Here is a 25,112-nt window from a genome sequence, read left to right on the forward strand (position 1 = left end):
ACCATGCCCGTGCTCGTAGGGCTCACATCACTCCGTGAATCTGACACGCCGTGAAAATAACTAAAATACTGTTCAAAGGCTCGTTAAACCAAACTCACTCACTCGTTCAACAAAGTACCATGTCTTGCATTTAAGATTTGAGTGGCTTGCGTTTGATGACCACAGTGGTCTAGAAAATGTGTCGTGGAGAGTGTACGACAACATCACCGGCTCAGACATCTACCACGGAGAAGAACATCTATCAGCTCAAGGAGACACGCAAGTACATACCTTCCTTCATTGGTTGGTCTGTTTATGTTTTATTCGTCTTAGGGAGGTCCAATCTTGTTGTAATATTGGGCACGGATACCTAAACAGGGCACGGATACCTAAGTATTTATTCAGTTGTGTTTAATTACCCCTAGACACTGGCCAAGTGCACAGCGAGGTACGGCGACTATGCACGGGGCGCCAACTGTTACTGTACGCCAGGGACAGGGTGTTACCACAGACACTTCCAGATCAAACCACGCATAATCTCATCTAATCTCAGGCATGGTGGCGTGTTCCACGACATGCACACGGGCGTTCACGACTCCGACTACTTCATAGAGATAACAGTAATGAACCACGCCAAACTTAACACGTCGCTTACAATCAAAGTGAGGACAATACGTTTCTGTCTACATAATTTTTACAGCATGACTGTGACTGAATGAACTAGTGTCCGACAGTGTTCAAGTATTTATCTATCTAGATTCTTAATGTAACAATGATACTATTGAACATACATGTAACGTACATTAAACTCACATTACATATTCCATGATGTTACTGCCTCTCTAGATGACACATTCCATGATGTTACTGCCCCTCTAGGTGACACATTCTATGATGTTACTGCCCCTCTAGGAGACACATTCCATGATGTTACTGCCCCTCTAGGTGACACATTCTATGATGTTACTGCCCCTCTAGGTGACACATTCTTTCATGTTACTGCCCCTCTAGGTGACAAATTCTATCATGTTACTGCCCCTCTAGGTGACACATTCTATGATGCTTGTGCCCCTCTAGGTGACACATTCTATGATGCTTGTGCCCCTCTAGGTGACACATTCCATGATGTTACTGCCCTTCTAGGTGACACATTCTATGATATTACTGCCCCTCTAGGTGACACATTCTATGATATAACTGCCCCTCTAGGTGACACATTCTATGATGTTACTGTCCCTCTAGGTGACACATTCTACCATGTTACTGCCCCTTTAGGTGACACATTCTATCATGTTACTGCCTCTCTAGATGACACATTCCATGATGTTACTGCCCCTCTAGGTGACACATTCTATGATATTACTGCCCCTCTAGCTGACACATTCTATGATGCTTGTGCCCCTCTAGGTGACACATTCTATGATGCTTGTGCCCCTCTAGGTGACACATTCCATGATGTTACTGCCCCTCTAGGTGACACATTCTATCATGTTACTGCCCCTTTAGGTGACACATTCTATCATGTTACTGCCTCTCTAGATGACACATTCGTTGATGTTACTGCCCCTTTAGGTGACACATTCTATGATGTTACTGCCTCTCTAGATGACACATTCTATCATGTTACTGCCCCTCTAGATGACACATTCTAAGATGTTACTCCGCCTCTTGGTGACACATTCTATCATGTTACTGCCTCCCTAGATGACACATTTTATGATGTTACTGCCTCTCTAGGTGACACATCCTGATGTTACTGTCCCTCAAGGTGACACATTCTATGATGTTACTGCCTCTCTAGGTGACACATTCGTTGATGTTACTGCCCCTCTAGGTGACACATTCTATCATGTTACTGCCTCCCTAGATGACACATTCTATGATGTTACTCCCTCTCTAGGTGACACATCCTGATGTTACTGTCCCTCAAGGTGACACATTCCATGATGTTACTGCCTCTCTAGGTGACACATTCGTTGATGTTACTGCCCCTCTAAGTGACACATACTATTATGTTACTGACCCTCTTGGTGACACATTGTATGATATTACTGCCCCTCTAGGTGACACATTCCATGATGTTACTGCCCCTCTAAGTGACACATACTATTATGTTACTGACCCTCTTGGTGACACATTCTTTAATGTTACTGTCCCTCAAGGTGACACATTCTATGATATTACTGCCCCTCTAGGTGACACATTCTATGATATTGCTGCCCCTCTAGGTGCCACATTCTATGATGTTACTGTCCCTCTAGGTGACACATTCTATCATGTTACTGCCCCTTTAGGTGACACATTCTATCATGTTACTGCCTCTCTAGATGACACATTCGTTGATGTTACTGCCCCTCTAAGTGACACATACTATTATGTTACTGACCCTCTAGGTGACACATTCTTTAATGTTACTGCCCCTCAAGGTGACACATTCAATGATGTTACTGTCCCTCTAGGTGACACATTCTATGATGTTACTGCCCCTCTAGGTGACACATTCTATGATGTTACTGCCCCTCTAGGTGACACATTCTTTCATGTTACTGCCCCTCTAGGTGACAAATTCTATCATGTTACTGCCCCTCTAGGTGACACATTCTATGATGCTTGTGCCCCTCTAGGTGACACATTCTATGATGCTTGTGCCCCTCTAGGTGACACATTCCATGATGTTACTGCCCTTCTAGGTGACACATTCTATGATATTACTGCCCCTCTAGGTGACACATTCTATGATATAACTGCCCCTCTAGGTGACACATTCTATGATGTTACTGTCCCTCTAGGTGACACATTCTACCATGTTACTGCCCCTTTAGGTGACACATTCTATCATGTTACTGCCTCTCTAGATGACACATTCCATGATGTTACTGCCCCTCTAGGTGACACATTCTATGATATTACTGCCCCTCTAGCTGACACATTCTATGATGCTTGTGCCCCTCTAGGTGACACATTCTATGATGCTTGTGCCCCTCTAGGTGACACATTCCATGATGTTACTGCCCCTCTAGGTGACACATTCTATCATGTTACTGCCCCTTTAGGTGACACATTCTATCATGTTACTGCCTCTCTAGATGACACATTCGTTGATGTTACTGCCCCTTTAGGTGACACATTCTATGATGTTACTGCCTCTCTAGATGACACATTCTATCATGTTACTGCCCCTCTAGATGACACATTCTAAGATGTTACTCCGCCTCTTGGTGACACATTCTATCATGTTACTGCCTCCCTAGATGACACATTTTATGATGTTACTGCCTCTCTAGGTGACACATCCTGATGTTACTGTCCCTCAAGGTGACACATTCTATGATGTTACTGCCTCTCTAGGTGACACATTCGTTGATGTTACTGCCCCTCTAGGTGACACATTCTATCATGTTACTGCCTCCCTAGATGACACATTCTATGATGTTACTCCCTCTCTAGGTGACACATCCTGATGTTACTGTCCCTCAAGGTGACACATTCCATGATGTTACTGCCTCTCTAGGTGACACATTCGTTGATGTTACTGCCCCTCTAAGTGACACATACTATTATGTTACTGACCCTCTTGGTGACACATTGTATGATATTACTGCCCCTCTAGGTGACACATTCCATGATGTTACTGCCCCTCTAAGTGACACATACTATTATGTTACTGACCCTCTTGGTGACACATTCTTTAATGTTACTGTCCCTCAAGGTGACACATTCTATGATATTACTGCCCCTCTAGGTGACACATTCTATGATATTGCTGCCCCTCTAGGTGCCACATTCTATGATGTTACTGTCCCTCTAGGTGACACATTCTATCATGTTACTGCCCCTTTAGGTGACACATTCTATCATGTTACTGCCTCTCTAGATGACACATTCGTTGATGTTACTGCCCCTCTAAGTGACACATACTATTATGTTACTGACCCTCTAGGTGACACATTCTTTAATGTTACTGCCCCTCAAGGTGACACATTCAATGATGTTACTGTCCCTCTAGGTGACACATTCTATGATGTTACTGCCCCTCAAGGTGACACATTCTATGATGTTACTGTCCCTCTAGGTGACACATTCTATGATGTTACGGCCCCTCAAGGTGACAAATTCTATGATGTTACTGTCCCTCTAGATGACACATTCTATGATGTTACTGCCCCTCTAGATGACACATTCTATCATGTTACTGTCCCTCAAGGTGACACATCCTATGATGTTACTGCCCCTCAAGGTGACACATTCTTTGATGTTACTGCCCCTCTAGGTGACACATTCTATGATGTTACTGCCCCTCAAGGTGACACATTCTATGATGTTACTGCCCCTCAAGGTGACACATTCTTTGATGTTACGGCCCCTCTAGGTGACATATTCTATGATGTTACTGTCCCTCTAGGTGACATATTCTATCATGTTACTGCCCCTCTAGGTGACATATTCTATGATGTTACGGCCCCTCTAGGTGACATATTCTATCATGTTACTGCCCCCCTAGGTGACACATTCTATCATGTTACTACCCCTCTAGGTGACACATTCTATGATGTTACTGTCCCTCAAGGTGACACATTCTATGATGTTACTGCCCCTCAAGGTGACACATTCTATGATGCTTGAACCCCTCTAGGTGACACATTCCATGATGTTACTGCCCCTCTAGGTGACACATTCTATCATGTTACCGCCCCTCTAGGTGACACATTCCATGATGTTACTGTCCCTCTAGGTGACACATTCTATGATGTTACTGCCCCTCTAGGTGACACATTGTATAATGTTACTGCCCCTCAAGGTGACACATTCTATGATGTTACTGTCCCTCTAGGTGACACATCCTATGATGTTACTGCCCCTCTAGGTGACACATTCTATGATGTTACTGCCCCTCAAGGTGACACATTCTATGATGTTACTGCCCCTCAAGGTGACACATTCTATGATGTTACTGTCCCTCTAGGTGACACATTCTATGATGTTACGGCCCCTCTAGGTGACATATTCTATGATGTTACGGCCCCTCTAGGTGACACATTCTATGATGTTACTGCCCCTCTAGGTGACACATTCTATGATGTTACTGCCCCTCTAGATGACACATTCTATGATGTTACTGGCCCTCAAGGTAACACATTCTATGATGTTACTGCCCCTCTAGATGACACATTATATGATGTTACTGCCCCTCTAGGTGACACATTATATGATGTTACGGCCCCTCTAGGTGACACATTCTATGATGTTACTGCCCCTCTAGGTGACACATTCTATGATGTTACTGCCCCTCTAGGTGACACATTCTATGATGTTACTGCCCCTCAAGGTGACACATTCTATGATGTTACTGCCCCTCTAGGTGACACATTCTATGATGTTACGGCCCCTCTAGGTGACATATTCTATGATGTTACTGCCCCTCTAGGTGACACATTCTATCATGTTACTACCCCTCTAGGTGACACATTCTATGATGTTACTGCCCCTCAAGGTGACACATTCTATGATGTTACTGCCCCTCAAGGTGACACATTCTATGATGCTTGTGCCCCTCTAGGTGACACATTCCATGATGTTACTGCCCCTCTAGGTGACACATTCTATCATGTTACCGCCCCTCAAGGTGACACATTCTATGATGTTACTGTCCCTCTAGGTGACACATTCTATCATGTTACTGCCCCTCAAGGTGACACATTCTATCATGTTACTGCCCCTCTAGGTGACGCATTCTATCATGTTACTGTCCCTCTAGGTGACACATTCTATGATGTTACTGTCCCTCTAGGTGACACATTCTATGATGTTACTGCCCCTCTAGGTGACACATTCTATCATGTTACTGTCCCTCTAGGTGACACATTATATGATGTTACGGCCCCTCTAGGTGACACATTCTATGATGTTACTGCCCCTCTAGGTGACACATTCTATGATGTTACTGCCCCTCTAGGTGACACATTCTATGATGTTACTGCCCCTCAAGGTGACACATTCTATGATGTTACTGCCCCTCTAGGTGACACATTCTATGAGGTTACTGCCCCTCTAGATGACACATTCTATGATGTTACTGGCCCTCAAGGTAACACATTCTATGATGTTACTGCCCCTCTAGATGACACATTATATGATGTTACTGCCCCTCTAGGTGACACATTATATGATGTTACGGCCCCTCTAGGTGACACATTCTATGATGTTACTGCCCCTCTAGGTGACACATTCTATGATGTTACTGCCCCTCTAGGTGACACATTCTATGATGTTACTGCCCCTCAAGGTGACACATTCTATGATGTTACTGCCCCTCTAGGTGACACATTCTATGATGTTACGGCCCCTCTAGGTGACATATTCTATGATGTTACTGCCCCTCTAGGTGACACATTCTATCATGTTACTACCCCTCTAGGTGACACATTCTATGATGTTACTGCCCCTCAAGGTGACACATTCTATGATGTTACTGCCCCTCAAGGTGACACATTCTATGATGCTTGTGCCCCTCTAGGTGACACATTCCATGATGTTACTGCCCCTCTAGGTGACACATTCTATCATGTTACCGCCCCTCAAGGTGACACATTCTATGATGTTACTGTCCCTCTAGGTGACACATTCTATCATGTTACTGCCCCTCAAGGTGACACATTCTATCATGTTACTGCCCCTCTAGGTGACGCATTCTATCATGTTACTGTCCCTCTAGGTGACACATTCTATGATGTTACTGTCCCTCTAGGTGACACATTCTATGATGTTACTGCCCCTCTAGGTGACACATTCTATCATGTTACTGTCCCTCTAGGTGACACATTCTATGATGTTACTGCCCCTCTAGGTGACACATTGTATAATGTTACTGCCCCTCAAGGTGACACATTCTATGATGTTACTGTCCCTCTAGGTGACACATCCTATGATGTTACTGCCCCTCTAGGTGACACATTCTATCATGTTACTGCCCCTCTAGGTCACACATCCCATGATGTTACTGCCCCTCAAGGTGACACATTCTATGATGTTACTGCCCCTCAAGGTGACACATTCTATGATGTTACTGCCCCTTAAGGTGACACATTCTATGATGTTACTGCCCCTCAAGGTGACACATTCTATGATGTTACTGTCCCTCTAGGTGACACATTCTATGATGTTACGGCCCCTCTCGGTGACACATTCTATGATATTACTGCCCCTCTAGGTGACACATTCTATGATATTACTGCCCCTCTAGGTGACACATTCTATGATGTTACGGCCCCTCAAGGTGACACATTCTATCACGTTACTGCCCCTCTAGGTGACACATTCTATGATATTACTGCCCCTCTAGGTGACACATTCTATGATATTACTGCCCCTCTAAGTGACACATTTTATGATGTTACTGCCCCTCTAGGTTACACATTCTATGATGTTACTGCCCCTCTAGGTGACACATTCTATCATGTTACTGCCCCTCAAGGTGACACATTCTATGATGTTACGGCCCCTCTAGGTGACACATTCTATGATATTACGGCCCCTCTAGGTGACACATTCAATGATGTTACTGCCCCTCTAGGTGACACATTCTATGATGTTACTGGCCCTCAAGGTGACACATTCTATCATGTTTCTGCCCCTCTAGGTGACACATTCTATGATGTTACTGCCCCTCAAGGTGACACATTCTATGATGTTACGGTCCCTCTAGGTGACACATTCTATGATGTTACGGCCCCTCAAGGTGACAAATTCTATGATGTTACTGTCCCTCTAGATGACACATTCTATGATGTTACTGCCCCTCAAGGTGACACATTCTATGATGTTACTGCCCCTCAAGGTGACACATTCTATGATGTTACTGCCCCTCTAGGTGACACATTCTATGATGTTACTGCCCCTCTAGGTGACATATTCTATGATGTTACTGCCCCTCTAGGTGACACATTCTATCATGTTACTACCCCTCTAGGTGACACATTCTATGATGTTACTGCCCCTCAAGGTGACACATTCTATGATGTTACTGCCCCTCAAGGTGACACATTCTATGATGCTTGTGCCCCTCTAGGTGACACATTCCATGATGTTACTGCCCCTCTAGGTGACACATTCTATCATGTTACCGCCCCTCAAGGTGACACATTCTATGATGTTACTGTCCCTCTAGGTGACACATTCTATCATGTTACTGCCCCTCAAGGTGACACATTCTATCATGTTACTGCCCCTCTAGGTGACACATTCTATCATGTTACTGTCCCTCTAGGTGACACATTCTATGATGTTACTGTCCCTCTAGGTGACACATTCTATGATGTTACTGCCCCTCTAGGTGACACATTCTATCATGTTACTGTCCCTCTAGGTGACACATTCTATGATGTTACTGCCCCTCTAGGTGACACATTGTATAATGTTACTGCCCCTCAAGGTGACACATTCTATGATGTTACTGTCCCTCTAGGTGACACATCCTATGATGTTACTGCCCCTCTAGGTGACACATTCTATCATGTTACTGCCCCTCTAGGTCACACATCCCATGATGTTACTGCCCCTCAAGGTGACACATTCTATGATGTTACTGCCCCTCAAGGTGACACATTCTATGATGTTACTGCCCCTTAAGGTGACACATTCTATGATGTTACTGCCCCTCAAGGTGACACATTCTATGATGTTACTGTCCCTCTAGGTGACACATTCTATGATGTTACGGCCCCTCTAGGTGACACATTCTATGATATTACTGCCCCTCTAGGTGACACATTCTATGATATTACTGCCCCTCTAGGTGACACATTCTATGATGTTACTGCCCCTCAAGGTGACACATTCTATGATGTTACTGTCCCTCTAGGTGACACATTCTATGATGTTACGGCCCCTCAAGGTGAAAAAATTCTATGATGTTACTGTCCCTCTAGATGACACATTCTATGATGTTACTGCCCCTCTAGATGACACATTCTATGATGTTACTGCCTCTCTAGGTGACACATTCTATGATGCTACTGTCCCTCTAGGTGACACATTCTATCATGTTACTGCCCCTCAAGGTGATACATTCTATGATGTTACTGCCCCTCAAGGTGACACATTCTATGATGTTACTGCCCCTCTAGGTGACACATTCTATGATGTTACTGTCCCTCTAGATGACACATTCTATGATGTTACTGCACCTTAAGGTGACACATTCTATGATGTTACTGCCCCTCAAGGTGACACATTCTATGATGTTACTGTCCCTCTAGGTGACACATTCTATGATGTTACTGCCCCTCAAGGTGACACGTTCTATGATGTTACTGTCCCTCTAGGTGACACATTCTATGATGTTACTGTCCCTCTAGATGACACATTCTATGATGTTACGGCCCCTCGAGGTCACACATTCTATGATGATACTGCCTCTCCAGGTGACACATTCTATCATGTTACTGCCCCTCAAGGTGACACATTCAATGATGTTACTGTCCCTCAAGGTGACACATTCTATCATGTTACTGTCCCTCAAGGTGACACATCCTATGATGTTACTGCCCCTCTAGGTGACACATTCTATCATGTTACTCTCCTCAAGGTGACACATTCTATGATGTTACTGCCCCTCGAGGTGACACAATCTATGATGTTACGGCCCCTCTAGGTGACACATTCTATGATGTTACTGCCCCTCAAAGTGACACATTCTATGATGTTACTGCCCCTCAAGGTGACACATTCTATGATGTTACTGCCCCTCTAGGTGACACATTCTATGATGTTACTCCCCCTCTAGGTGACACATTCTATGATGTTACTGCCCCTCTAGGTCACACAATCTATGATGTTACTGCCCCTCTAGGTGACACATTCTATGATGTTACTGCCCCTCTTGGTGACACATTCTATGATGTTACTGCCGCTCTAGGTGACACATTCTATCATGTTACTGTCCCTCAAGGTGACACATCCTATGATGTTACTGCCCCTCTAGATGACACATTCTATCATGTTACTGTCCCTCAAGGTGACACATCCTATGATGTTACTGCCCCTCAAGGTGATACATTCTATGATGTTACTGCCCCTCAAGGTGACACATTCTATGATGTTACTGCCCCTCTAGATGACACATTCTATGATGTTACTGCCCCTTAAGGTGACACATTCTATGATGTTACTGCCCCTCAAGGTGACACATTCTATGATGTTACTGTCCCTCTAGGTGACACATTCTATGATGTTACTGCCCCTCAAGGTGACACGTTCTATGATGTTACTGCCCCTCAAGGTGACACATTCAATGATGTTACTGTCCCTCAAGGTGACACATTCTATGATGTTACTGTCCCTCTAGGTGACACATTCTATGATGTTACTGCCCCTCTAGGTGACACATTCTATGATGTTACTGCCCCTCTAGGTCACACAATCTATGATGTTACTGCCCCTCTAGGTGACACATTCTATGATGTTACTGCCCCTCTTGGTGACACATTCTATGATGTTACTGCCGCTCCAGGTGACACATTCTATCATGTTACTGTCCCTCAAGGTGACACATCCTATGATGTTACTGCCCCTCAAGGTGATACATTCTATGATGTTACTGCCCCTCAAGGTGACACATTCTTTGATGTTACTGCCCCTCTAGATGACACATTCTATGATGTTACTGCCCCTTAAGGTGACACATTATATGATGTTACTGCCCCTCAAGGTGACACATTCTATGATGTTACGGCCCCTCAAGGTGACAAATTCTATCATGTTACTGCCCCTCAAGGTGACACATTCTATGATGTTACTGCCCCTTAAGGTGACACATTATATGATGTTACTGCCCCTCAAGGTGACACATTCTATGATGTTACGGCCCCTCAAGGTGACACATTCTATGATGTTACTGTCCCTCAAGGTGACACATTCTATGATGTTACGGCCCCTCGAGGTGACACAATCTATGATGTTACGGCCCCTCTAGGTGACACATTCTATGATGTTACTGCCCCTCAAGGTGACACATTCTATGATGTTACTGTCCCTCAAGGTGACACATTCTATGATGTTACTGCCCCTCTAGGTGACACATTCTATGATGTTACTGCCCCTCTAGGTGACACATTCTATGATGTTACTGCCCCTCTAGGTCACACAATCTATGATGTTACTGCCCCTCTAGGTGACACATTCTATGATGTTACTGCCCCTCTTGGTGACACATTCTATGATGTTACTGCCGCTCTAGGTGACACATTGTATAATGTTACTGCCCCTCAAGGTGACACATTCTATGATGTTACTGTCCCTCTAGGTGACACATTCTATGATGTTACTGCCCCTCAAGGTGACACTTTCTATGATGTTACTGTCCCTCTAGGTGACACATTCTATGATGTTACTGTCCCTCAAGGTGACACATTCTATGATGTTACGGCCCCTCAAGGTGACACATTCTATGATATTACTGCCCCTCCAGGTGACACATTCTATGATGTTACTGCCCCTCAAGGTGACACATTCTATGATGTTACTGCCCCTCAAGGTGACACATTCTATCATGTTACTGCCCCTCAAGGTGACACATTCTATCATGTTACTGTCCCTCTAGATGACACATTCTATGATGTTACTGTCCCTCAAAGTGACTCATTCTATGATGTTACTGCCCCTCAAGGTGACACATTCTATGATGTTACTGTCCCTCTAGGTGACACATTCTATGATGTAACGGCCCCTCAAGGTGACACATTCTATGATATTACTGCCCCTATAGGTGACACATTCTATGATGTTACTGCCCCTCAAGGTGACACATTCTATGATGTTACTGCCCCTCAAGGTGACACATTCTATCATGTTACTGCCCCTCAAGGTGACACATTCTATCATGTTACTGCCCCTCAAGGTGATAAATTCTATCATGTTACTGTCCCTCAAAGTGACACATTCTATGATGTTACTGCCCCTCAAGGTGACACATTCTATGATGTTACTGTCCCTCTAGGTGACACATTCTATGATGTTACTGCCCCTCAAGGTGACACATTCTATCACGTTACTGCCCCTCTAGGTGACACATTCTATGATATTACTGCCCCTCTAGGTGACACATTCTATGATATTACTGCCCCTCTAAGTGACACATTTTATGATGTTACTGCCCCTCTAGGTTACACATTCTATGATGTTACTGCCCCTCTAGGTGACACATTCTATCATGTTACTGCCCCTCAAGGTGACACATTCTATGATGTTACGGCCCCTCTAGGTGACACATTCTATGATATTACGGCCCCTCTAGGTGACACATTCAATGATGTTACTGCCCCTCTAGGTGACACATTCTATGATGTTACTGGCCCTCAAGGTGACACATTCTATCATGTTTCTGCCCCTCTAGGTGACACATTCTATGATGTTACTGCCCCTCAAGGTGACACATTCTATGATGTTACTGTCCCTCTAGGTGACACATTCTATGATGTTACGGCCCCTCAAGGTGACAAATTCTATGATGTTACTGTCCCTCTAGATGACACATTCTATGATGTTACTGCCCCTCAAGGTGACACATTCTATGATGTTACTGCCCCTCAAGGTGACACATTCTATGATGTTACTGCCCCTCTAGGTGACACATTCTATGATGTTACTGCCCCTCTAGGTGACATATTCTATGATGTTACTGCCCCTCTAGGTGACACATTCTATCATGTTACTACCCCTCTAGGTGACACATTCTATGATGTTACTGCCCCTCAAGGTGACACATTCTATGATGTTACTGCCCCTCAAGGTGACACATTCTATGATGCTTGTGCCCCTCTAGGTGACACATTCCATGATGTTACTGCCCCTCTAGGTGACACATTCTATCATGTTACCGCCCCTCAAGGTGACACATTCTATGATGTTACTGTCCCTCTAGGTGACACATTCTATCATGTTACTGCCCCTCAAGGTGACACATTCTATCATGTTACTGCCCCTCTAGGTGACACATTCTATCATGTTACTGTCCCTCTAGGTGACACATTCTATGATGTTACTGTCCCTCTAGGTGACACATTCTATGATGTTACTGCCCCTCTAGGTGACACATTCTATCATGTTACTGTCCCTCTAGGTGACACATTCTATGATGTTACTGCCCCTCTAGGTGACACATTGTATAATGTTACTGCCCCTCAAGGTGACACATTCTATGATGTTACTGTCCCTCTAGGTGACACATCCTATGATGTTACTGCCCCTCTAGGTGACACATTCTATCATGTTACTGCCCCTCTAGGTCACACATCCCATGATGTTACTGCCCCTCAAGGTGACACATTCTATGATGTTACTGCCCCTCAAGGTGACACATTCTATGATGTTACTGCCCCTTAAGGTGACACATTCTATGATGTTACTGCCCCTCAAGGTGACACATTCTATGATGTTACTGTCCCTCTAGGTGACACATTCTATGATGTTACGGCCCCTCTAGGTGACACATTCTATGATATTACTGCCCCTCTAGGTGACACATTCTATGATATTACTGCCCCTCTAGGTGACACATTCTATGATGTTACTGCCCCTCAAGGTGACACATTCTATGATGTTACTGTCCCTCTAGGTGACACATTCTATGATGTTACGGCCCCTCAAGGTGAAAAAATTCTATGATGTTACTGTCCCTCTAGATGACACATTCTATGATGTTACTGCCCCTCTAGATGACACATTCTATGATGTTACTGCCTCTCTAGGTGACACATTCTATGATGCTACTGTCCCTCTAGGTGACACATTCTATCATGTTACTGCCCCTCAAGGTGATACATTCTATGATGTTACTGCCCCTCAAGGTGACACATTCTATGATGTTACTGCCCCTCTAGGTGACACATTCTATGATGTTACTGTCCCTCTAGATGACACATTCTATGATGTTACTGCACCTTAAGGTGACACATTCTATGATGTTACTGCCCCTCAAGGTGACACATTCTATGATGTTACTGTCCCTCTAGGTGACACATTCTATGATGTTACTGCCCCTCAAGGTGACACGTTCTATGATGTTACTGTCCCTCTAGGTGACACATTCTATGATGTTACTGTCCCTCTAGATGACACATTCTATGATGTTACGGCCCCTCGAGGTCACACATTCTATGATGATACTGCCTCTCCAGGTGACACATTCTATCATGTTACTGCCCCTCAAGGTGACACATTCAATGATGTTACTGTCCCTCAAGGTGACACATTCTATCATGTTACTGTCCCTCAAGGTGACACATCCTATGATGTTACTGCCCCTCTAGGTGACACATTCTATCATGTTACTCTCCTCAAGGTGACACATTCTATGATGTTACTGCCCCTCGAGGTGACACAATCTATGATGTTACGGCCCCTCTAGGTGACACATTCTATGATGTTACTGCCCCTCAAAGTGACACATTCTATGATGTTACTGCCCCTCAAGGTGACACATTCTATGATGTTACTGCCCCTCTAGGTGACACATTCTATGATGTTACTCCCCCTCTAGGTGACACATTCTATGATGTTACTGCCCCTCTAGGTCACACAATCTATGATGTTACTGCCCCTCTAGGTGACACATTCTATGATGTTACTGCCCCTCTTGGTGACACATTCTATGATGTTACTGCCGCTCTAGGTGACACATTCTATCATGTTACTGTCCCTCAAGGTGACACATCCTATGATGTTACTGCCCCTCTAGATGACACATTCTATCATGTTACTGTCCCTCAAGGTGACACATCCTATGATGTTACTGCCCCTCAAGGTGATACATTCTATGATGTTACTGCCCCTCAAGGTGACACATTCTATGATGTTACTGCCCCTCTAGATGACACATTCTATGATGTTACTGCCCCTTAAGGTGACACATTCTATGATGTTACTGCCCCTCAAGGTGACACATTCTATGATGTTACTGTCCCTCTAGGTGACACATTCTATGATGTTACTGCCCCTCAAGGTGACACGTTCTATGATGTTACTGCCCCTCAAGGTGACACATTCAATGATGTTACTGTCCCTCAAGGTGACACATTCTATGATGTTACTGTCCCTCTAGGTGACACATTCTATGATGTTACTGCCCCTCTAGGTGACACATTCTATGATGTTACTGCCCCTCTAGGTCACACAATCTATGATGTTACTGCCCCTCTAGGTGACACATTCTATGATGTTACTGCCCCTCTTGGTGACACATTCTATGATGTTACTGCCGCTCCAGGTGACACATTCTATCATGTTACTGTCCCTCAAGGTGACACATCCTATGATGTTACTGCCCCTCAAGGTGATACATTCTATGATGTTACTGCCCCTCAAGGTGACACATTCTTTGATGTTACTGCCCCTCTAGATGACACATTCTATGATGTTACTGCCCCTTAAGGTGACACATTATATGATGTTACTGCCCCTCAAGGTGACACATTCTATGATGTTACGGCCCCTCAAGGTGACAAATTCTATCATGTTACTGCCCCTCAAGGTGACACATTCTATGATGTTACTGCCCCTTAAGGTGACACATTATATGATGTTACTGCCCCTCAAGGTGACACATTCTATGATGTTACGGCCCCTCAAGGTGACACATTCTATGATGTTACTGTCCCTCAAGGTGACACATTCTATGATGTTACGGCCCCTCGAGGTGACACAATCTATGATGTTACGGCCCCTCTAGGTGACACATTCTATGATGTTACTGCCCCTCAAGGTGACACATTCTATGATGTTACTGTCCCTCAAGGTGACACATTCTATGATGTTACTGCCCCTCTAGGTGACACATTCTATGATGTTACTGCCCCTCTAGGTGACACATTCTATGATGTTACTGCCCCTCTAGGTCACACAATCTATGATGTTACTGCCCCTCTAGGTGACACATTCTATGATGTTACTGCCCCTCTTGGTGACACATTCTATGATGTTACTGCCGCTCTAGGTGACACATTGTATAATGTTACTGCCCCTCAAGGTGACACATTCTATGATGTTACTGTCCCTCTAGGTGACACATTCTATGATGTTACTGCCCCTCAAGGTGACACATTCTATGATGTTACTGTCCCTCTAGGTGACACATTCTATGATGTTACTGTCCCTCAAGGTGACACATTCTATGATGTTACGGCCCCTCAAGGTGACACATTCTATGATATTACTGCCCCTCCAGGTGACACATTCTATGATGTTACTGCCCCTCAAGGTGACACATTCTATGATGTTACTGCCCCTCAAGGTGACACATTCTATCATGTTACTGCCCCTCAAGGTGACACATTCTATCATGTTACTGTCCCTCTAGATGACACATTCTATGATGTTACTGTCCCTCAAAGTGACTCATTCTATGATGTTACTGCCCCTCAAGGTGACACATTCTATGATGTTACTGTCCCTCTAGGTGACACATTCTATGATGTAACGGCCCCTCAAGGTGACACATTCTATGATATTACTGCCCCTATAGGTGACACATTCTATGATGTTACTGCCCCTCAAGGTGACACATTCTATGATGTTACTGCCCCTCAAGGTGACACATTCTATCATGTTACTGCCCCTCAAGGTGACACATTCTATCATGTTACTGCCCCTCAAGGTGATAAATTCTATCATGTTACTGTCCCTCAAAGTGACACATTCTATGATGTTACTGCCCCTCAAGGTGACACATTCTATGATGTTACTGTCCCTCTAGGTGACACATTCTATGATGTTACTGCCCCTCAAGGTGACACATTCTATGATGTTACTGTCCCTCTAGGTGACACATTCTATGATGTTACTGCCCCTCAAGGTGACACATTCTATCATGTTACTGTCCCTCAAGGTGATAAATTCTATCATGTTACTGTCCCTCAAAGTGACACATTCTATGATGTTACTGCCCCTCAAGGTGACACATCCTACGATGTTACTGCCCCTCAAGTTGACACATTCTATGATGTTACTGTCCCTCTAGATGACACATCCTACGATGTTACTGTCCCTCTAGGTGACACATTCTATGATGTTACTGTCCCTCTAGATGACACATTCTATGATGTTACTGCCCCTCCAGGTGACACATCCTACGATGTTACTGCCCCTCAAGGTGACACATTCTATGATGTTACTGTCCCTCCAGGTGACACATTCCATGATGTTATTGCCCCTCTAGGTGACACATTCTATGATGTTACTGCCCCTCCAGGTGACACATTCTATCATGTTACTGCCCCTCCAGGTGACACATCCTACGATGTTACTGCCCCTCTAGGTGACACATTCTATGATGTCACTGCCCCTCTAGGTGACACATTCTATGATGTCACTGCCCCTCTAGGTGACACATTCTATCATGTTACTGTCCCTCCGGATGACACATTCTATCATGTTACTGCCCCTCTAGGTGACACATTCTATGATGTTACTGCCCCTCTAGGTGACACATTCTATCATGTTACTGTCCCTCTAGATGGCACATTCTTTGATGTTACTGCCACTCTAGGTGACACATTCTATGATGTTCCTGCCCCTCTAGGTGACACATTCTATGATGTTACTGCCCCTCAAGGTGACACATTCTATGATGTTACTGCCCCTCTAGGTGACACATTCTATCATGTTTCTGCCCCTCTAGGTGACACATTCTATCATGTTACTGCCCCTCTAGGTGACACATTCTATCATGTTACTGCCCCTCTAGGTGACACATTCTATGATGTTACTGCCCCTCTAGGTGACACATTCTATCATGTTACTGTCCCTCTAGATGGCACATTCTATGATGTTACTGCCACTCTAGGTGACACATTCTATGATGTTACTGCCCCTCTAGTTGACACATTCTATCATGTTACTGCCCCTCTAGGTGACACATCCAATGGTGTTACTGCCCCTCTAGGTGACACATTCTATCATGTTTCTGCCCCTCTAGGTGACACATTCTATCATGTTACTGCCCCTCCAGGTGACACATCCTACGATGTTACTGCCCCTCTAGGTGATATATTCTATGATGTTACTCTCCCTCACGGTGAAACATTCTATCCTGTTACTGCCCCTCAAGGTGACACATTCTATGATGTTACTGTCCCTCTAGATGACACATTCTATGATGTTACTGCCCCTCTTGGTGACACATTCTATGATGTTACTGTCCCTCTAGGTGACACATTCTATCATGTTCCTGCCCCTCAAGATGACACATTCTATCATGTTACTGCCCCTCTAGGTGACACATTCCATGATGTTACTGTCCCTCTAGGTGACACATCCTATCATGTTACTGTCCCTCTAGGTGACACATTCTATGATGTTACTGCCCCTCTTGGTGACACATCAAATGGTGTTTCTGCCCCTCTAGGTGACACATTCTATCATGTTTCTGCCCATCTAGGTGACACATTCTATCATGTTACTGCCCCTCCAGGTGACACATCCTACGATGTTACTGCCCCTCAAGGTGACACATTCTATCATGTTACTGTCCCTCCAGATGACACATTCTATCATGTTACTGCCCCTCTAGGTGACACATTCCATGATGTTACTGTCCCTCCAGATGACGCATTCTATCATGTTTCTGCCCCTCTAGGTGTCACATTCTATCATGTTACTGTCCCTCTAGGTGACACATTCTATGATGTTACTGCCCCTGTAGTTGACACATTGTATTATGTTACTGTCCCTCTAGGTGACACATTCTATCATGTTACTGCCCCACTAGGTGACACATTCTATCATGTTACTGCCCCACTAGGTGACACATTCTATCATGTTACTTACTTACTTACTTACTTTGGAGATTTAACGTGCGCTTTCCGACTGATGCATATATCATGTTACTGCCCCACTAGGTGACATATTCTATAATGCCTCTGTCCCTCTAGGTGACAGTAGACGCGAGTGCACCGCACCCTGGAGTTGTCCACGATGGTCAGTCTGGGCACCCGGAAGTGGACTACCAGGACAGTCTGCAGCTCCACGCCCACTGGGACGGCTTCTTTGACCGGGAGAGTGGGGTCAAGTTCTACCAGTATCAGTTCTCTGACAAGTGTCTACAAAAGGAGCATTTCGGTTTGGTTACGAGTATATTAAATGTACGTGTGTGACTTCCTTCGAGTGAGGGTTTATCCACTTTTCGTGCAGTGTGCATATAACTTACGTGTGTCTCAAAACATTACCATTACAGGTGACGGAAACCTACTCGACACATGCAGCATGGTCGGCACCTTCCCCAGGGACGTATCACGTGACAGTGGTGGCCTACAACCGGGCCCTGGAGGCATCTGACCCTGTGTGTTCTGACGGAGTGACCCTTGATGACACACCACCAGCAGTGGGACAGATTGCTGTAGCCGCGTCTAGCATTGCCCCGGGTCTGGTCACCACCTCATCAGGAACGGTCTGGTTCATAGACAATCGCCGCAGGAGAAGCAGAATTACTGAACCAGATACCCATTGCAGGTACGAACCATCAGGATATTAAGATGTGTTTAAATTATAACAATACAATTCTTGTTGCCTCTACATTATGAAAAATAACTTTAAAGATAATGTTTGACGTCTTTGTTTACGAAGGTTCCTATATGCCTTGGTGCACAAACGTCACGGAGAGCGCATTGACATAATGGATATCCCTCTGGTATTATATAACGGGTCCCATCATGTTTTTAGTTTGATCTCATGTTTCACAATCAACTGCCATCTTTCCATGCAGTATAATGCGCTAACTGTGTGGACAATGTGCTGTCCTTGTCATGCCGCAGGCATTATTAATGTCACTTATCCGAGTTCGCCTTATTGATCTTCAAATTTGTATTGTGAATACAAATTCAGCTGGATGTTTGACGTATGGCTGTGTCTATTGAGTATGAGAAAATGGATCTCATGAGTGATCTCGCCACCGACTGTAATGGATTTATCTATAAATATTCCTATGTCACCAATTTTTAAATGCAACTTTTATGGTGTATTTTTACCCTTAAGCCCTTTAAGCTGGAGGTCCCACTCCGTGTTCATGGTGTACTCGGACGAATCTTTCAGATCCAAAGGAACAGCAATCAATGCAGCAGAGTTAGAGAAGTTCCCCATTCACGTGATGAGGAATGGAACGATGTTGGCACGAAATGCAACATTTTGCATACAGTCTGAAGCGTTGTCAAGTTTCCACCAGATATACATTTCTACACAGCACCACGTATGAGAATTATTTACAGAAGCTTACATAACAGACGATGATGTCTAAACTTGGTGATAATTGCTGAAGTGTTTCATTGTGTATGTTGTGAGTCTCGTGGGACAAAGGTTTTCAGTTTTTCACCACTTCCACACCCTATTCCCACCTTTGATAGTAGTGAGCATGTACACTCTTAATAAATCGACAATTTTTTTAAAATGCAGTTTAAAGATCATCATAACTTGGTAGATTAAGACTCATGTATAAAAAGATCAAGATTATTCGTGCGGCTTCTGTTAATGATATATTGCTCTTGCCAGCTGTTTGTAAACTGGACCGGAACTGACGCGGAGAGCGGTATCCATGACTACGAGGTGGGGCTGATGTCAGATCCTTCTGGTGAAGCAGCTCCAGACATCCTGCCGTACACGTCCACTCATCATCATCCCCAGTATCAAGGCTACCACCCTCGTCTCAGTGAGGGGCAAGAGTTCTACATAGCCATCAAGGCCATCAACAAAGCTGGGCTTACATCCATTCAAGTAAACTGATACTAACAATGTTACCTCCTGATTCTTCGTGGATGAGTGAACTGTATCATTCAATAGCAGTCAGTATCGAGTCTAGACGAGGAAATCCGGTGACTGATAGCATGAAAAACTGCCCATACCATCATGGTTCTGTGATAATCAATCAGCCAGACTCCGGATCCTGACAATTTTGAAAAACAACCTTTTATGAATCGGAAATACCATGGTATTCCTCTGTGAATATTTATATTCTGAGACTCTAAGTTATCTGGCCCTCCATCTGTTTGAGAACATGTGATGATACATAAACTATTGAACTACATGGCCCGTTTTCCTCAACCTCCATGAACAACGCCCCTCATGTCGCCGCCATGTTTACTCCTTGTTTCTTCAGGTCCTGGGGCGTCTCCTCGTGCACACCCAGAAGCCTGTCTTTAACGGTGGAGTCACTGCTGCCCTGACGTCCAGTCTGAGTCATCTCCTAGTGACGTGGATCAACTCACATGTCACGGACCCTGATGCTGCTCACCTCAAGTATGAAGCTGCAGTCGGTAAGAAGTGGCGGTCTTGTCTTCATTTTAATTAATCTCATAAATGCTTCGAATAGTCTTAAATATATTTATTACGTATCTGACCCCTGAGGGTCATGTTTGTGTATCTTATCTTTGTTTGTTACTTTGTTGTTTAACGTCACACTCATCACCAACCAAGTTATACGTTTGAACCAGAATTTACAGTGACTGGTATTATGCCTTCGGGGTACGATGACTCGTAATCAACTAAGTCACAGAGCCTGACTACCCTATTCATTCGCCTCTTACTACCAGCTTAGGTATACTAGAAGTAAATTCTTACCTGGAAGTCCCACTTATACATTTGACCTACTCTTCTGTGTACAGGTACCTCGCCGTATGGGACTGAGATCCTGCCCTTCATTGCCCTGCAGCCAGGAGCAGGGTGCACAGTGACGTCTCCGCCCACGTGTACAGCAGTAGCTCTCCGGGACCTCCACTGGGACCTCCATCACAGCCACGCCTACTATGTGTCAGTCAAGGTCACCAACACAGTCGGGCTGTCCACGGTGGCGGTAGCAGAACCTTACGTCCATGGCGTCACGCTGCCCTCACCTGGTGTCGTCATGGATGTTTGCCCCGAAAGTGAAGAAGAATTATTTCAGATAACGGTCAGGAAACGTAATTTCTTTACAGATAGTATGTCAAAGCAGAATAAGTGCGTTAAACGATTGATCACCATCTCACTGTAAATGATGAACTCATTCATTGAGCATAAGAAATTTAATTTGCATTTGTGAGTCGGAATCACACAATCGACTCTGCTTGTAGCAGATTTCTTGTGGCCGTGGAAAGCATTTTGCTGCTTTTCTTTGGTGAGTTCTTCGCCTTTAGCAATATTCCTTCAATATTACGACAGGGAACACCATTGTATTCATATGGGGAATCGTACCCGGACCTTCGAAGTGACGAGCGAATGCTTTCACCATTAGGCTACCCAACTCCTCATTAATTTGCACCATGGCTGTGACAGTGTCCTCAAACATTGCAGGAACTGAGGGATTCCGACTTCCAACTGTCTACCCGAGGGCTGAAGGGGAGGTGGTATGGGTTTGATGACGACATGTTGAACGTGACCTACAGGGCGGGGATTGGCACCAGGCCCGGGGTAGTTGACGTGAGAGGCTATGAAGACACAGGGCACTTGCTACAGCATCAGTTCACGAATCTCCTGCTGAACACGTCACAGGTGACATTTGCATTAGTACATAGACCTGCAGTGTAGTTGAGAATTTTACTTACTCATATGTTTAAATAATGAATTTTGTCTGTAAAAGCAGTATAGACAGATAACGGAACAACTTACATATATCAATCCAAAGTTATTAATATTACAGTCACATGTTCCTTCAATAAAATCCATGGTTGACCAGTACATTCAGTGGTTGAAGAGCGAAGCAACTGTCTGCTTTTTCTGCTGCATACAACACTCAGACATATTGTTACGTGTCAATTTCCAAATTGAAACAAGATGTTCAGCCAGAAATCGGTAACAAAAACAATCTAGTGTGAAAACAACAAACAACTAACAAAAGAGGTATCAAAAGATTTAATACAAAAAATAACTAGTTTTACAAATCCTTACAAATTACTGTGCAGCAATTACAATGGCAGTACACAATAAAATGGTAGTACAATATTCAATGGCAATATATAATATGATGGCAGTGGTCAGTATCAAATACAAAAATACAGCGGTGATAGCAAAAGTCGGTGATAATACTATATATTCACCCAGCGACGACAGTGGTCAAGCTTCCGAGATGGGCTAGGCAGAGATGATGAGCGATCATCACATGAAAGCTGGTTCCGATGTGATCAAATATGTGAGAACGTAAATACGCTTATATACCACCCACCCAGCCACTGGAAAGTTACACACAGTGCCGTCACACTAACACCGTCCGCGGTATACCGAACCGATGGTTTACACACCACACCAGCATCTAGATATAGTAACTTCCTGACGACTGATCACTGTCCAAGCACAATGCAATGAGCGTCCAATGTACTGTACAGTGTACACATGTTTTATGATGAGTTGATGCATCCTATTGATAGTTCATTGATGCATTCATTGTATCAATAAACCATTAGTTAACGTTATACTTATGCTAATCATGATAATAGCAACAATGACATAATTTCAACATATGCATAACTACTACATTGTCTGAATGTCTTCTTGCAGAAATATTACACAACTGTTGTGGCCAAGACGGCTGGTGGCGAGGTGACCCAGTCTTCTGATGGGGTTTACATTATCATCAACAATGCTGACATCTCTGATATGACGATAAATGATGGGCGCGGATGTGATTCCATTCAAGGTATTGTCTAAGAGAAGTTCAAGATGAACGTTTAACTATCTTGTTACAGAGTGATTTGCAAACTGAAATGCGTACAGAATACAATTGTAAAGTCAGTCAATAACCACACAAGATAAACGAATAACAGAAAAAAAACATATATTGAGACACACAGTTTTAGGCTTAAAATCACAAATGACAACATAATGGATTAAATAAGTGGCAGCATCATTACGGAACAGGTCTTCATAACAAATATACACTCACGAAGTTCAGAATTTGTCACAGCCGAATATCTTGAACGAAGCACGTGCTCTGTCTCTTGATTCCGGAATAGTGTCGGAAGCTCGTAGAAAGTCGGTGTTTACCGCACTGAACAAGTAGATAAGAAGCTAGTCAGTTCAGAGAAGGCCTCGAATCGCCCTCACGTCCTTCTTATATAAGTACGGCCAGCCTTCTAGACACTGCCACCTCACCTCATTTCTCGAATGATGTAGTATGTCCCAGAGTTCAATGATGCACACGTGGATAACTCTGAAATATTCTGGCCGTTGCAGACTGCTGAAATCTGGCCACAAAACAGCTTGATATTTTACAATCGCTTCAGTTGCTGCCATGCTGCCATATTTGTCTTGTTGAGAAATGACCTGCTGCCTACTTTGTGATCACCTGCTTTCTCTTTTGAAATATTGCAGGAACGCAGGATTGGAATCCTACACATCATAACATGGTGAGTCAATCATTGACTGTGCAATAATTGATTGATAATGTTACATAATAATTTAATAATATATCCTCTTGTTTCATGTTTCAGTCTGCCATGTCACGAGGACCAGGTATATGTTAGTATATCCTCTTGTTTGATGTTTCAGTCTGCCGTGTATGGCTGTCACGAGGACCAGGTATATGTCAGTATATACTCTGGTTTCATGTTTCAGTCCTTGGTGTATGGATGTCAAGAGCACCAGGTATATGTTGGTATATCCTCTTGTTTCATGTTTCAGTCTGCCGTGTATGGTTGTCACGAGGACCAGGAGTATCAGCTATCAACCTCCATGTTCGCCGCCCACTGGAACATCACACAACAACCTACCCATCAGTACCCGGATGTCAAGTGGAAGCTGGAAAGGAGGTTCGCTTTATCAGGTAATGATAGAGACACCCTCACACTGTAGCCGTACTGACCCGTACATGCACTTAAATGAATTGCCAGTGAATTCGTGGCATTTGATTAGCTAACCAAACAATTAATTTCCATAACCGACTTCTGTCTCTTGATTGGCTAAACAATGTCACTGATTCTTATCGCTTTATCAGGTACTGATAGATAACAATAAGCCTTCATGAAGTATCAAACATGTAATGTCGGGTGACAGTCGTCCTCACTATGGTTATATTTTACATAATATGAAGTTCTGTGCATGTGTTATATACTTCCGCCATGACACCACGTAGACGACAGTGCACGCAAATCTAAATTGTGGCGCATATTTAACGTACACGGACTCTCGCC

General features: G+C 44.1%; 1 protein-coding gene across 2 annotated transcripts in view; it reads left to right on the top strand.

Annotated features, from left to right (window-relative positions):
- The window catches only part of LOC124115824, a 276,313-nt gene that overhangs the window by 222,661 nt on the left and 28,540 nt on the right, over positions 1-25,112 (top strand). Inside the window, exons 14-25 of one of the 2 annotated variants that reach the window (XM_048397066.1) lie at positions 136-262; positions 405-641; positions 18,900-19,109; positions 19,202-19,476; positions 20,056-20,209; positions 20,509-20,730; positions 21,113-21,269; positions 21,618-21,901; positions 22,282-22,479; positions 23,482-23,620; positions 24,295-24,329; positions 24,604-24,745. In XM_048397066.1, the coding sequence (XP_048253023.1) occupies positions 136-262; positions 405-641; positions 18,900-19,109; positions 19,202-19,476; positions 20,056-20,209; positions 20,509-20,730; positions 21,113-21,269; positions 21,618-21,901; positions 22,282-22,479; positions 23,482-23,620; positions 24,295-24,329; positions 24,604-24,745 (2,180 nt within the window). The remainder of the gene's footprint in view (positions 1-135; positions 263-404; positions 642-18,899; positions 19,110-19,201; positions 19,477-20,055; positions 20,210-20,508; positions 20,731-21,112; positions 21,270-21,617; positions 21,902-22,281; positions 22,480-23,481; positions 23,621-24,294; positions 24,330-24,603; positions 24,746-25,112) is intronic. The other variant, XM_048397065.1, reaches the window with a different exon arrangement.

Source organism: Haliotis rufescens, unplaced genomic scaffold (genome assembly GCF_023055435.1).
Source record: "Haliotis rufescens isolate VD_foot unplaced genomic scaffold, xgHalRufe1.0.p SCAF_16, whole genome shotgun sequence".
Classification (NCBI taxonomy): domain Eukaryota; kingdom Metazoa; phylum Mollusca; class Gastropoda; order Lepetellida; family Haliotidae; genus Haliotis; species Haliotis rufescens.